We start from the raw sequence: 15,830 nt of genomic DNA, 5'->3' as shown, positions 1-15,830 counted from the left end.
AAAACCAAAAAAAAAAAAATAAATAAATAAATAAAATAAAATAAAATAAAGACTACACTGTCTGTCTTCAGACACACCAGAAGAGACCACTGGGTCCCATCACAGATGGCTGTGAGCCACCATGTGGTTGCTGGGATTTGAACTCAGGACCTCTGAAAGAGCAGTCAATACTCTTTACTGCTGAGCCATCTCTCTAGCTCCAAGACCCTGTCTTTAAAAAAAAAAAACAAAAAGCCAGAAAGGTGGCCCAGCAATTACAGCACATGCTATTTAGTTGCAGGACCCAAGTTCAGTTCCCAGCATTGACACTAGGTAGCTCACAAGCACCTGTTACTCCAGCTCTAGGGATCTGATGCTTGCTCTGTCCTCTGCAGGCTCCTGCACTCCTGTGTACCCAGCCTCCCACACACAAATTCTTTAAAATGTACAAAAAAAGTTGGGTCTGACCTCCAAAGTCAACTTGTGTCTTCCACACTGGCACACGTGGGTATGTGAATCTGCACACACACACACACACACACACACACACACACACACACACAAACACAATGATGCACACAGGAAGAATTGCATATTATACTTAGGACAATGCCAGAGACCGTTATGGACAAGCAGGAGTAATTCATGACCTTGAGCTGTTCTGAAGGAGAATGCAGCTTGCCCATTAAATGGAAGAGCATGTCCGAAATACATCTGAATGGACATGTTTGGGGGCTGTTCTTCACTAACTTAGTTTAGGCACTCCCGAGACAACTGTGAAGGGAAAGAAGGTCTTCAGAAAGGTCTACAACTTTCTCGGTACCCTCCGGGTTTCTCACCTGGGTGAAGGAGGAAGGAAGTACAATACTTTGTTTTTGTTTTTTTTTTTAAGATTTCTTTTTTTTTAAGATTTATTTATTATTATATCTAAGTACACTGAAGCTGTCTAGAGACACACCAGAAGGGCGCTTCAGATCTCATGACAGATGGTTGTGATCCACCATGTCGCTGCTTCGATTTGAACTCAGCACTTCCGGAAGAGCAGTCAGTGCTCTTAACCACTGAGCCATCTCTCCAACTCTGACTTTCAGTTCTTTTGACTTCGACAATATGAAAGTCATTCCATGTGAACACAAGACTCAAAATGGAAACCAAAGGTCCTTGACGTATCAGATGGGATGGCAGCCTAAGGGTAGGGGTTCAGTCACCTGCCCAGCACCACACTTCTAGTAAGTACCAGTGTTTAGACTGCACAGAGGTAATGAACAAATTGTATACTTCACCTGTGTTAGCCATTCACTGCACTGTGTTGTCTGTTTTGGTTTTGAGACAGGGTCTATTTGCCTAGCATGACCTTGAATGTGAGATCTTCCTCTCTGTTGCCGTTGCTGGTCCGTTGCCGGCTTTCCAGCCAAAATCACCACACCCANGTGTTTTGTTTGTTTGTTTTTCAAGACAGTGTTTCTCTGGATAGCATTGGCTATCCTGACACTCGTTTTATAGACCAGGCTGGCTTCAAACTATGAAATTGGCCTGCCTCTGCATCCTGAGTGCCAGGACTAAAGGTGTGTGCCACCACCTTACATGTTGAGTTGTTTTTTTTTTTTTTTGGGGGGGGGGTTTGAGACAGGGTTTCTCTGTATAGCCCTGGCTGTCCTGGAACTCACTTTGTAGACCAGGATAGCCTCGAACTTAGTCTGCTTCCCGAGTGCTGGGATTAAAGGTGTGCTCCACTGTGCCTGGCTTTTTTTTTTTTTTTCAAGATTTATTTTATTGATATGAGTACACTGTAGCTGTCTTTAGACACACCAGAAGAGGGCATTGATCCCATTACAGGTGGTTGTNAGCCACCATGTGGTTGCTGGGAATTGAATGCAGGACCTCTGGAAGAGCAGTCAGTGCTCTTAACCACTGAACCATCTCTCCAGCCCACATGTTGAGTTCTTGAATCACATTCTTCATTTACTATTCAGTGTGACTACTCAACAGATACTATCCTGTCCACGGAACAGAGGAAAAAGACTCAGAATATGAAATGGTGATATTTTCATAGTGTCACACCTTCAGGGACAGACCCAGCATTTTCACCCCAGGTCTGGTGGTAAGTATACCTTCTTTCAAGAAGGTAGCTGTGGGCTATGAAGATGACTCAGCGGCTAAGAGCACTTGCTGTGGAAACACAAGGGCAGAGTTCAAATCCCCAGCAGTCACATAAAAGCCAAGCACAGGCCCAGCAGCAAGCCCAGCTTTGGAGGGTGGAGCCTAGAAGCTCGCTGACCAGTTAGCCTAGTCTAAATGGTGAGCCTCGAGTCCAGTGATACTGCATCCAAAAAATATGATGCTGCTGAGCAGGATGGCCCATGCCTTCAATCCCAACGCCCCGGAGGCGGAGGCAGATGGATTTCTGTTGAGTTTTATGCCAGTCTGATCTACACAGTGAGTTCCAGGCTCACTAGATAGTTCCAGCCAAAACTAGGTAGTAAGACTTTATTAAGGGAGAGCGCGAGATAAGCCACAGAAGACACCAAATAGATAGATAGACAGACGATAGATATATAATAAATGTAACTAACGAAATCTAACACTAGATTTGGTGGTGCGTGCCTTTAATCCCTGAATTTGGGATTTGGAGGCAGGAGGGTCAGGAGTTGAAGGTACATGAGGTCAGCCTGGGGCATATGAGAAACGGCCTTTAAAAAAATGGAAGGAAAGGCGGAGAAAGGAGACAGAGAAGGAAAAAAGGCGGGAGAAAATAGGGGGAAGACAGATGAGGTTAACAGGGCGTCAGGGGGAGAGAGGAGGCAAGCTTTGCTGTGCTGTCGGCCCCGCCTTATCCACCACTCGGGAGAAAGGTGGCCGCTAGGGAAGAAAGCGCACGCTTTGGCTCAGGAGGGGAGGATTCGCGTCCCTGCCACGCGTCCCCAGCCCTACAGTTTCCACGCTTGAACGGTACCACTGAGCGACACCGCCAGCGTCCAGCTCTGCTGGCGCAGGTCCACGTCAATCCCTCCCGGCCCCGCCCTCTGGGCCGCGCGCGCATGCGCCGCGCAGGGGCGCCTTTTACGACGCTTCGGTGGCGGCGCTTGGCGGTCGGCGCGGAGCCGAGTGAGCCCCGGGTGAGCGGCGGTGCCGAGGGAGTCACAGGCGAGCCGACGGGCGGCGTCGCCATGTCGCACGGCCACAGCCACGGCGGGGGCGGCTGTCGCTGCGCCGCTGAGCGCGAGGAGCCGCCCGAGCAGCGCGGCCTGGCCTACGGGCTGTACCTGCGCATCGACCTGGAGCGACTGCAGTGCCTCAACGAGAGCCGCGAGGGCAGCGGCCGCGGCGTCTTCAAGCCGTGGGAGGAGCGGACGGACCGCTCCAAGGTGGGCGGCCCGGGAGCCCCGAGGCCTCGCAGGGTAGACAGACAGGGAAACTGAGGCCCAGAGGAGCAAGGTGGGCGCTTTGCCTCCCTTCCGAGGCGGCGAGGGCATGTGAGGGAGGAGAGCAGAGAGGACTGCTGTCTCTCCCTCTGACCATTGGTCCAGATGGCCGTCCGATGGCCTCACCTGGCCTGGGGTCGCGATCCATACTTCTAACCTGGAACCCAGACCCCTTTGAGAGCCATTTGAAGGTTCCCCAGAAGGGTACACAGAAGCACTGGTCTTTTAAGTTCGCAGCCTGGGAAACCCCCCATTAGAATCCCTCTAAGAGGGGCCGTGGTGATTAGAACACGGAGACTGGGCATCTCCCAGCTCTGAGGATCTGGCCACGGGTTGGTGGGACAGGTCCATTTGCATCGCAACTCAGTTTGTAGAACAGGGAGGCCAGAAGCCTGAAATTGTAGTTTCTCAGCAGATATCTGTTGCTTCCTCCCCATGCACCGCAGTTTGTTGAAAGTGATGCGGACGAAGAGCTCCTGTTTAATATCCCGTAAGTATCTCCTTGGTGCTTGCCTCAGGCAAACTGGGCTGTACCCAGTTGTCTCTTCTGATGGCTTCATTTGATGGCTATGTCAAGAGTGCACACCTGTGTCTAGAAATGGGCTAGATTTCCTTTGGTGGGTTTGAGAAAGAAAGTATAGGAGCTTGTGTGTGTGTGTGACTGCAAACAGATGCATTTGTCGAATTAATAATTGAGGTGATTAAATTTCTTGGAGGTATGGAATGACAGGGACTTTGGAAGGACTACAGGTGGCAGATGAGTCAGCTGAGCTAAAAGGGAAGGGTCTTGACAGAGTCACACGGCTGCTGGCCCTCGGGGTTCAATCCCAGGTAGACAACCTTCTCTTTGGAATTCTGGCAGGTTTACGGGCAATGTCAAGCTGAAAGGCGTCATCATAATGGGCGAGGACGATGACTCGCACCCCTCGGAGATGAGACTGTGAGTAGTGAGGGCTGCGGCCCTTGGGAGACTCCCACCTGGCTTTTGCTGGTATATTTTATTCCAGGGATATGGAGATGGCTCAGTGGGTTAGAGGGCTTGCTGCATCAAGTATGGGGGATCAGAGTTCAAATCCCCGACATCCAGGTAAAAAAAAAAAAACCACTGGTAGGCCACCATTCTGTGGACAGTGGAGAGAGCAGAATTGCAAGGGCTTGTTGGAGGTCAGCCTAGCTCCAAGTTCAAAGAGAGACCCTGTCGAAAGGGAATAAGGTGAAGAGCGAGAAAGGAGGACACTTGACAGCCACCATTGACCTCTTTATGCATATACCACACACACACACACACACACACATTGGGCAGGCTGGCTGTGGCAGTACACACTTCAATCCTAGCACTCAGGAAGATAAGGCAGGAGAATTATGAGTTCAGCAACAGGTTGGCCTTGTTCTTAGTTACATTGAAATGCATGTAGGGCTTCTTGAATTAGTTACATAAATAATTTAAGATATATGTATATGTGTGTATGTATATATTCATATATACATACACACACGCGCGTGCGCGCCTTCATTTTTGTGACAGGATCTCTTGTCTTCTGAACTCCTACCTCCCAAGTTACAAATGGGCGCCACCATGCCCAGCTGACTTTCCTGTGAGACAGATTCTCGTTATGTAGACCAGGCTGTCCTGGAAGTCACAGAGATCTGCCTTCCTCTGTNTTCTGAAAGCTACCCTACCCAGCTGACTTTTTTTGTGTGTTGTGTGTGCTGCTGGGGATAGAACTCATAGGCCTTGTGAGTGTGAGATACCTGCTCTGCCACTGAGCCTCATCCCCGGCGTGAACATCCTTGGGGCCAGCTGCTTATCTCTTCCAAGTGCTGACGTGGCACCATTCACTGAGAGAGTGCAAAGCTGAGGCCTGCTGGTGATGACTTTGCAGTTTCCTTAACCTAGCTGCAGGTCCCAAACGGTCTGTTTCTTTTTTTTAAATACAGGCACACATGCAAGCACTCAGATACATGAAATGATAACTGAAGGGACCGGAGAGAAGAGAGAGGGTTCAGTGATTGAGAGTTCTTAACGCTCTTGCAAAGGACTCAGATTTGATTCCCAGCACACACACCAAGTGGCTCACAGTTGCCTGTAGCTCCAGTCCTTGGTCACCTGCATGCATGTGATGCATGCACACAAGCCTACACAGACACACACATAATAATCTTTTTTAAAGTTTTTATTTATTATTATATGTAAGTACACTATAGCTGTCTTTAGAGACACCAGAAGAAGGCATCAGATCTTATTAGGGATGGTTGTGAGCCACCATGTGGTTGCTGGGATTTGAACTCAGGACCTTGGGAAGAACAGTCAGTGCTCTTACCCGCTGAGCCGTCTCACCAGTTCCCCACATAATAAATCTTAAGAAAAAAAATAGAAGCTAGGTACAGTATTTCATGCCTATAATCTTAGCACTTGGAAGGCTAAGATAGGATTGCTGAGAATTTTAGACTAGTTGGGGCTATATAATGAGCTCCAGGCCGATCTGGGCTACGGAATGACACCCTGTTGTAACAAAACATTTGTAAAAGTTTTAATATAATATCAAATTCAATTTGGAGCTAAGGTTGTGTAGCTCAGTGGGAGGGGACTTAGCACAGGTGAAGTCCCAGGTCCAGTCCCTGTCACTCTTGGAGAGGATCAAAGTTCATTCCTGGTGCCCACACTCAGTGGCTTACACTCATCTGTAGCTCCAACTCCAAGCTATCAAACACCTTCTTCCGGCCGCCTTGTTGCACACACCTGTAGGTGTTCACCCACACAGAAACACACATAAATAAAAACAATAAAACCAATCTTTCGAAGCTTGTCTCTGTGGAATCATTTGAAAGGAAGTGGGTGTTTGATCTGATGCTTTTTGGATACTTAGTTCCTGGGGGCAGGTTGACTTGACTGGAGCAAGCTGCTCTCTCCCTGTGTCTCTCTGGTTAAGAGTATGGTCTGTGGAGCAAAGTGAGCTAGCTCATCCTTGCTAGCTGCTCCATGACTTAGAGACACTGTTTATCTCTATGCTTTGATTTATCTCATGGATATGTGTGTATGCCTGAGACTATGTAATTATGCATGTGCACCACCTGTGTGCAGTAACCTAGAGAGGTCAGAAGAGGAGGCTGGCCGGGTGTGGTGGCGCATGCCTTTAGTCCCAGCACTTGGGAGGCAGAGGCAGGCGGATTTCTGAGTTCAAGGACAGCCTGGTCTACAGAGTGAGTTCCAGGACAGCCAGGGCTACACAGAGAAACCCTGTAAGAAGATGCTGGATCCCCTAGAACCTGAGTTACTGGTTGTTGTGAGTCACCGTGTAGGGACTGGGAACCCAAAATGATTGCTCTTAACCTCAGAGACACAGCTCCAGTCCCTTAGTGTTGCCCTCTTTCTCCCTTCCTCCTGCCCTCTCTCTCTCTCCCCTTCCACTCCTCTCTCTTCCTTTCTCTCTCCCTCCTTCCTTTCCTGCCCTCCCTCCCCCCTTTCTTTCACAGGGTTTCTCTGTAGCCCTGGCTGTCCTGGAACTCCCTCTGTAGACCAGGCCTGCCTGGATCTGCTCCCTGAGTGCTGGGATTGAAAGTATGTACCACCACACCTGGCAGGCCTTTGGTTAGTTGGTTTTTTAATTGTTGTTTTGTATTGTCTTTGTTTGTTTGTTTGTTTTTTTGTTTGTTGGGGTTTTCAACACAGGATTTCTCTGTGTAGCCCTGGCTGTCCTGGAACTCATTCTGTAGAGCAGGCTGGCCTTGAACTCAGAAATCTGCTTGCCTCTGCCTCCAAAGTACTGGGAATAAGGGCGTGCACCACCACCCGGTGCTCGCTCTCGTGTGTTTTCTCTCTCTCTCTCTCTCTCTCTCTCTCTCTCTCTAAAGATTTATTATATGTAAGTACACTGTAGCTGTCTTCAGACACACCAGAAGAGGGCATCAGATCTCATCACAGATGGTTGTGAGCCACCATGTGGTTGCTGGGATTTGAACTTAAGACCTCTGGAAGAGCAGTCCATGCTCTTAACCACTAAGCCATCTCTCCAGCCTAAGTAGATTTTCTTAAGGCTTTGTTTTGGTTTTTCCAGAGGGGAATCTTATTCTGTAGCATATACTGGTCTCAAATGTGTGGCTGTTTTCCTGTGTCAGTCTTCCATGCCTGGTAGTCAGTTGTTAGCCATAGGAGTCCTGCTGTCCTACAGGGCACCAGAGGGTGTTACTTCCACCTAGCTGCATCGTGTACTAGTTAGCTTCTTCCTCTGTGCTCCAGCACACCTCAGGCTCTGGTAGTCGCTTCTCTGCTCTTGTGTCTGTGAGGTCAACCTGCTTTGCTCCTGCATGTGTGAGAGCATTCATCATTTGTCTTGTGTTATTTTACTTAGCGTAATATCCTCTAAGCTTGGCTACATTGCATCAAATGACAGATTTCATTCTTTTTATAACTGAATAGCGTCCCATAGTGTACTTATGTCCCATTTTCTCTCTCCATTCATCTGCTGAGAGCACTGAGGTTGGGTCTGTTGGACACTGAATGGCACTGTAATAAGCAGCAGATGGCAGTGGGCGTGCACCTGGCTCCCGGCTCCCGGCTTGGCCCCTTTCCTCTGGGTATTTACTCAGTAAGGGAATTGTTAGATCAGATGGTATTTCTGTTTCCTGTTTGCTTGGGTTTTGTTTAGTTGGTTGGTTTTTAAAGAACTTCCCATAATGACACCTCTAGTTTGCATTCCTGTCCACGATGTTGTGTGTTCCCCTTTCTTTGCTTCCTCGTTAGTGTTCGTTTCTTTTTTCTTTCTTTCTTTTTTTTTTTTTAAAGATTTATTTGTTTATATATGAGTACACTGTTACTGTTGCTGACTTCAGCTACACCAGAAGAGGGCACTGGATCCCATTATAGACGGTTGTGAGCCACCATGTGGTTGCTGGGAATTGAACTCAGGACCTCTGAAAAAGCAGCCAGTACTCTTAACCACTGAGTCATCTCTCCAGCCCCTAGTATTTCTTCCTTTTCTTTTTGGTAGTAACCATTCTGAGAGGATAAGATGGTAGATAGCCCCTGGTTTAGATTTGCATTTTCTTGGTTAGTGACTCTGAACATTTTTCTTATTCCTGTTGGCTTCTTGAATAGTTTCTTTATGGGATTTTGGGACAGGGCTTACTGTATAACCCAGATTGACCTCAAACTCGGGATCTTCCTGGTTCTCAGTGCTAGGATTACAAGCATGTGTCATCACAGACAGTTTGCATGTTTTTTTGAGAAGAGTTTTCAGGTCCTTTGCCTGCTCTTTAATCAGATTATGTTCTCTTTTGGGCTTCAGTTGACTTCCTTGTGTGCTTCGGCACACTGTTCACCAGCTTGCTGCACTGTCTGTCTCTCTGAAAATGGAAGCCTGGATGTTTAACTACAGTGCTGCCCTGCCTCATAATGCTGCTCGTGAATGCTCACTGTCATTACCGTGCTGTGGACAGGTCTCAGAAACACTTTGAAGCAAACACCTGCCTTCTTTAGTGACACACATTCTGCTGCAGTGAATGTGTCACTCTTCCTTTGTGGGTGTGTCAGTCAGATACCTTGAAGTGACACGGAGCTGAGCGCTTCAGAATTTGTTAGTTAATATTTTCTTTACTGGCAGTTTCTTTTAAAGATTTATTTGTTTATTTTATGTATATGAGTACACTGTAGCTGTACGGTGTACAGATAGATGGTTGTGAGTCTTCATGTGGTTGTTAGGAATTGAATTTAGGACCTGCTTACTCCGGTCAACCCCATTGACTCCAGTCAACCCCCACTCTCTCAGTCCCTGCTCGCTCTGACCCAAAGATTTACTTATTATTAGTAAATAAGTACACTGTAGCTGTCTTCAGATGCACCAGAAGAGGGCATCAGATCTCATTATGGGTGGTTGTGAGCAACCATGTGGTTGCTGGGATTTGAACTTAGGACCTACAGAAGAGCAGTCAGTGTTCTTACCTGCAGAGCCATCTCTCCAGCCCCCCTTTACTGGCAGTTTTATCTTAACTTTCCAAAGCCTTTTATGAGTTTGTGGTCTTATTATGTACTCTTTTTTTTTTTTTTTTAAGGTTTTTCGAGACAGGGTTTCTCTGTGTAGCCCTGGCTGTCCTGGAACTCACTTTGTAGACCAGGCTGGCTTCAAACTCAGAAATCTGCCTGCCTCTGCCTCTGCCTCCCCAGTGCTGGGATTAAAGGCGAGCACCACCACACCCGGCCTTTACATACTGTTTTTGAATTAGAACCCCCTGATTGGGGCTGGAGCAATGGCTCAGCGGTTAAGAGCATTGACTGCTCTTCCGAAGGTCATGAGTTTAAATCCCAGCAACCACATGGTGGCTCACAACCATCTGTAATGAGATCTGATGCTCTCTTCTGATGTGTGTCTAGACAGCAACAATGTACTCACATAATAAATAAAGAAATCTGGCTGGTGAGATGGCTCAGAGGTTAAGAGCGCTGACTGCTCTTCCAAAGGTCCTGAGTTCAAATCCCAGCAACCACATGGTGGCTCACAACCATCCATAATGAAATCTGATGCCCACTTCTGGAGTGTCTGGAGACAGCTACAGTGTACTTACATATAATAAATAAATAAATAAATGTTAATAAATAAATAGATCTCAAAACAAAACAAAAACCCTCATTGTAGTATTTTAAGAAACATTGCTGGGCATTGTGGCATAAGCTTTTAATTTCAGCATTTGAAGGCAGAGGCAGGTGGATTTCTTGAGTTCAGGGCCAGCCTGGTCTACCTAGCAAGTTTTAGGACAGCCAAGGCTATATAATGGAGAGACCCTATGTCCAAAAGAGAAAGAAGAGAGTGAGGGGGAGGGGGGAAAGGAAAAAAAAAGGAGGAAAGGATAATATGACGTTGTTCAGTGCTGTTTTGCTTGTTGAGCTGCCTGCTCTTATCTATAACTGTGTCTCAGGTGTTTCTGCAGAGTAAGCTGCTGTATTGCCTCACGTCTCGGTGCGGGCTGAATGTGCCGAGTTCATGCTTCTCTGGGCAGCCCCTGCCCGTTACCCAGGATCTCAAGCCACTCAACAACGCCCCTAACTTGGGCTTTGGAGCCTAGCTCTTTTCTTGCTTCTCCTTCCCAGTCTCCCTTTCTTTTCTCTTTTTTCTTTTAAGGTGGGATCTTGCTCTGTTGCCCGAGGTACCCAGAATGAACTCTGCCTAAGCAGTCCTGCTTTGGTCTCCTTCATAGCCAGGGCTGCCGGCAGGCTTTGAGCTTTGTAGTCATCGGACGTTTGTGTGTAAATGCCAGGAGAGTGCCATTCTGATCCTAACTTGGATCTTTTGATGGAACTGAAGCTAGCTAAGTAGTCATCAGGGAGTTTTAAAACACTGAAAAATTTCATAATGTATATCCCTTGACATTTCTTCTTTTTTCTCCCCATCAGGTACAAGAACATTCCACAGATGTCATTTGATGATACAGAAAGGGAGCCAGACCAGACCTTCAGTCTGAACCGAGACGTTACAGGAGAATTAGAATATGCTACGAAGTAAGCGTGGCACCCCTCCTCCACTGCCTTTCCTTCATTTCCTTCTGGAGATGGTCTTGATCTATAGCCCAGCCAGCATTGAACTCTGTCCTCCTGTATCTGTCTTCCCGGAGGCGTGCTGCCTGCTCGTGGCTCTTCACCTGCAGTGAGCGTGCAGCCTGTGTGCTTGCCTCTGTGCTTTGTCCAGTGTCTGAATCTCTGAGTATTGGAAATGAGTTAAAACAGCAGAGAAAGCTTGATCCTTGGCGTGGCTGCTCTTGGCAGAGATTGTTGACTTTGAAGTATTGAGCAGTCCTGGGTGAGCAGCTAGTATGGCTTAAGAAAGGTGTTTACAGAATTCCTCTGCAAAGTAGGCTTAGGCGGACTCAGTCACCTGCACCCACCTGGTCCCTTCTTTAGTGAAATCAACACAATAAGCATGGCTTAGAACCCTGCTTTGTCACCCACCTTCCTGTTCCTTGACATTAGGAGCACTGTCCTTTCTTTTTTTTTTTTTTTTTAAGATTTATTTATTATATGTAAGTACACTGTAGCTGTCTTCAGACACTCCAGAAGAGGGAGCCAGATCTCGTTGCGGATGGTTGTGAGCCACCATGTGGTTGCTGGGATTTGAACTCCTGACCTTCGGAAGAGCAGTCGGGTGCTCTTACCCACTGAGCCATCTCACCAGCCCTTTTTTTTTTTTTTTAAGATTTATTTATTTTGTATATGTGAGTACACTGTTGCTCTCTCAGACATACGAGAAAAGATTCCACTACAGATGGTTGTGAGCCACCATGTGGTTGCTGGGAATTGAACTCAGGACCTCTAGAAGAGCCATCAGTGCTCTTAAGTGCTGAGCCATCTCTCCAACCCACCTGCCTTCCTTCCTTCCTTCTTTCTTCTTTTTTTTTTTTTCTCCCAGACAGTCTTGCCATGTATCCTTGGCTGGGCTGGAATTCACTTGTTTAACGTCCCCAAGTTGACGTTAAACTTGTAATTCCCCTGCCTCTGCCTTCTGGTTATAGTGATGGCATATGCCACATGTCTCTCTGTCCTTCCTGCCTCAGGCCAGGTCTGACAGGTGCTTAGCACATGGTTGCTTCATTACTTGCTGCGATGAAGGAGCCTTGCGATGAAGGAGCAAGTGTCCTGGTATTTGCCTGCAATTTGCACTGAACTGTTATCGTCCCTGGTGGCGAGATGCAGACCATGTGGTAACCTGTGTCTTCTCTCCTGCTTCCTTTTCCATCCTCTAGAATCTCCCGATTTTCAAATGTCTATCATCTTTCCATTCATATTTCAAAAAACTTTGGAGCAGATACGACGAAGATCTTTTATATTGGCCTGCGGGGAGAGTGGACTGAGGTAAAAGAGATTGGTAAATGTGTGTCTACACCATGGAGTGGGCACGCCAAGGGCAGGAACAAGGGAGGGGCTGGCTGCTCCATCTGTTCACGATGTTCCTTTGGTTTGTTTGTTTGTGTCGGGCTGTCATTATATAGCCACAGGTGGCCTAACATTCATTATGTGGACCAGTCTTGCCTGGCTCTCACAGATCCACTGCCTCTGCTTCCTCAGTACCTGGCTCCTTTAGATTTCATCATAACTTCTTCAGTGGATAGACTATAAGTTTTCTTTTATTATTCATATATTTCAATTTCATGTGTGTATATACATGGTTATATGTGTGTTGTGGTATGTGTATTTTGCTACAGGGCTCTCTTGCTTAGCACACAGGAAGCCATGGGTTCCACCTGTCACACATTCTTGACAATCTCTTGTTCTGGGCACCAGCAGTAAAATGATAAGTTCCTTAGACAAGTTCCTGTTCTTGCCTGGATTTTCTCAGCTGCTGAGAAGCCTTGAGAGTAGATAGTGGTCTTTGCTGGCTTCTCAAGATGAAAGGAGTCCGCAGAGGGAGCATCAGACGGTTCCCGAGGCGGGAGCCTGCGGAAGCTGCTGCAGGGTGTGTGCTTTAGAGGCCACTGACCACCTCATGTCCACCTTTTCCTGTAGCTTCGCCGGCATGAGGTGACCATCTGCAACTATGAAGCGTCAGCCAACCCAGCAGACCACCGGCTGCATCAGGTCACCCCGCAGACACACTTCATTTCTTAAGGGCCAGCTGGGGCTCCCTCAGATGCGCTGTTAGTGAAGATGTGCGACCACCTGCTGGGAAGGACAGAGGATGCTCCAGCAAGAGTTGCCTGCCACAGCTTTGGCCAGGCTTTGTCTCGGGGTTGCTGCAGGAACCTGGCCTGTGGAAACCGCCTCACCACCAGGAGCGGTATGGGTGCCAAGGGACAGTCTCTCTCTAAGGCACTGCAGAAACTGGGTCTTAGGCTGGGGGGCATCTGTCAGTCATGAATAATGCTCACTTTCCAGTCTGTGGCCACGGGATCCCACGTGTCTTTTTGCTTGTGGCAGATCTTTTGTGTGGTTTGTCCTTTTTCAAAAAGGACGCTTCCCTGACCATAGGAATCCTTCTGAAACCCGAGTTTTGTGTTTGAATCAGCCATCAGGAGGGTCTCCAGCTAGAAACACAGGTCCCTGCTTGCTCCTCCTCCTGTCATTGCTCAGCATTCGTGTCAGGGTGCCTAGCTGGTGTCATATATCAGACACAAGTGTCCCACAATGGTGGTTGAAAAGGAAGGAGTCTCCTGGCGCGTGCCTGCTTGGGGAAGGCCTTACACAGCCTAGCCAAATAGTTGCAAGTCCTTTCCCTGTGTGGGTGAAACTGAGACAGTAAAGAGTCCCCTTGGGACCTCCTTGGTGTTTCCCTGCTTCTAACTCGTGTTATAAACCCAGTGCTGGAGTCTGGAGACCTTGCTCCTTCTGTTCATGGCTTTCATTCATGGTGACTAATGAGCTTCCTAATAAATCCTTAAAGACTTAAGGTCTGTCTTTTCCTCTATGCTCTTGGTAGTGCTGTGAAACCTATATCTCACTAGCAACTGAATTGAACTTGAATCTTGTTTGCTTTTGATCTAGGTATATCATGCATGTCACAATTAAATAAAGACTACATCAGTTTCTCCAGGAAGGGTTCAGCCTCTGCATTTTGTAAAAAGGATGCTGAGGTTAGAAAGCTAGGTTCCATTTCTCACAAGGGGGAAGTAACTTGTGGAGTTACATGTAAAAACAAGGGAGGCTGTGGGCTGGAGAGATGGCTTGTTAGTTCAGAGCACTTGCTGCTCTTCCAGAGGTCCTGAGTTGGCTTCTCAACACCGGCATGGTGGCTCAGTACCAATTGTAACTCTAGTTCCAGGGGATCAGATGTTCTCTCTTGGCCGCTGTTGACATTTCATTCACGTGGTACACAGATGTAACATGCAGATGAAACAGCCATACACACACAGCAATCTTAAACCCAGGAGAGATGCTGGAGGCACCTCAAGAAGTAAGGGTGTGGATCCTGAGAGCAGTTACTTCTCAGTGAACACAGTACGCTTGGCAAGAGTCCCAGCAGCTGAAAGCATCCGAGACTCCACTGTTTCTGAAAGCAGGAAGAGCTCGTGAGGGAGCAAGTGTTGCATCTGGCCCTGGAGAGCTCTGAAGAACACCCCATCCTTGTCCGGAGGATCCTGCCGCTTTCTTCCAATCCTGAGAAACGGTCTTTGGTTGTTAGGAATCGAGGTTCTGAAGTACACTAGAATGTGAACAGTGCTCTGTGCCCTCAGACTTGCTCCAACCTGCTTTTCAGAAAATCCTCCAGACTAGAAGGGCTGCTGGTGAGGGTGTAGCTCTGGGACAGTGCTTGCCTAGAATGTGCATGGCCCTGGAATGGGTTTCTAGCATCAAGATAAGGGGCTGGAGAGATGGCTCAGTGGTAAAGAGCACCGGCTGCTCTTCCAGAGGTCCTGAGTTCAAATCTCAGCAACCACATGGTGGTGGCTCACAGCCATCTGTAATGAGATCTGATGCCCTCTTCTGGAGTGTCTGAAGACAGTGTACTTACATATAAATAAATCTTTTTTTTTTTTTTTGGTTTTTNGAGACAGGGTTTCTCTGTGTAGCCCAGCCTGGTCACTTTGTAGNCCNGGCTGGCCTCGAACTCAGAAATCCGCCTGCCTCTGCCTCCCGAGTGCTGGGATTAAAGGCGTGCGCCACCACGCCCGGCCATATAAATAAATCTTAAGGCCCTGTGGGTAAAAGTGTTTGCTGCTCAAGCCTGACAAGTCGGAGCTGGATTCCCAGAATCAGGCTGAGAAGCCACAGGACACAGCACATGTCTGTGATCACAGTGAGCTAGGCAGAGACAGGACATTGCCCTCAAGCCCTCGGGCCAGCTTGACTGGAGTACACAATACAACAGCAAACCAGAGACTGCCTCAGTAACCCAGTGCTGGGCGTGGTGGTCCACACCTTTATTCCTAGTCCTTGAGGCGCAGAGTTGGGTACATCTCCGTACGCTGAAGGTGAGTCTGGTTTATGTAGCCAGCTCTGAGGACTGATGTCTTGAGTTCATTCTCTGACATGTGCTCAAAACATGGATGCATGTCATTCCCACACAACACCCAACACATCGCAATACTAGCTCATTTGTTCCACTAAGTGCTCACAGGTAGCTCCTGGAACTGAGCCTGAAGATTGGAAGCGTCACTTGCCACCGTGGCTCATGTGAAGAAAGTACAGGGGCTGTATTTGATCCACGGACCAACCCAGCAGGGTTCTGCAGGCACTGGGGCTAGCTGTGTTGCTTTCTTCTCGGTTTTTATCCCCTTTCTTTTGTGACATCCGTTTCTAGGTCTTTGGCTTGCTGTGGTCCCTTGATCTCCATATTTTAAGCACCATCTTATGACCTGAATACGAGAACAAGCCGCTTCTCTGTCTGGAGGGAGGTGTTTTTGTTGGTTGTCCAAGCTTGTATTGCTTTGGGTTCGCAGGGTGGGAAAAAACAAAACCAAACCAAAAACTAGTGTAGGTTACTCTGGAAGTCCTCTGCAGCTGAGGGGACC

At 47.8% G+C, this 15,830-nt stretch overlaps 2 protein-coding genes across 2 annotated transcripts in view; one reads left to right on the top strand and one right to left on the bottom strand.

The window, feature by feature from the left end:
* Positions 1-3,148, bottom strand: part of LOC110293432 (histone H2A.Z-like) — a 15,052-nt gene extending 11,904 nt beyond the window's left edge. The window contains exon 1 of the mRNA XM_021161253.1: positions 2,946-3,148. Coding sequence (XP_021016912.1) covers positions 2,946-3,148 — 203 coding nt within the window. The remainder of the gene's footprint in view (positions 1-2,945) is intronic.
* On the top strand, positions 3,019-13,768 carry Pithd1 (PITH domain containing 1). Its single transcript, XM_021159256.1, has 6 exons — positions 3,019-3,344; positions 3,848-3,891; positions 4,264-4,341; positions 10,786-10,890; positions 12,129-12,237; positions 12,889-13,768. The coding sequence occupies exons 1-6, from the start codon at positions 3,147-3,149 to the stop codon at positions 12,988-12,990; spliced, it is 636 nt and encodes a 211-aa protein (XP_021014915.1). The 5' UTR covers positions 3,019-3,146; the 3' UTR covers positions 12,991-13,768.
* The last annotated feature ends 2,062 nt before the right edge of the window (positions 13,769-15,830 follow it).

The sequence above is a fragment of the Mus caroli genome, chromosome 4, assembly GCF_900094665.2.
Source record: "Mus caroli chromosome 4, CAROLI_EIJ_v1.1, whole genome shotgun sequence".
NCBI lineage: Eukaryota > Metazoa > Chordata > Mammalia > Rodentia > Muridae > Mus > Mus caroli.
Note: the sequence above shows the minus strand (reverse complement) of the source record. Positions and strands in the feature narration are given on the sequence as shown.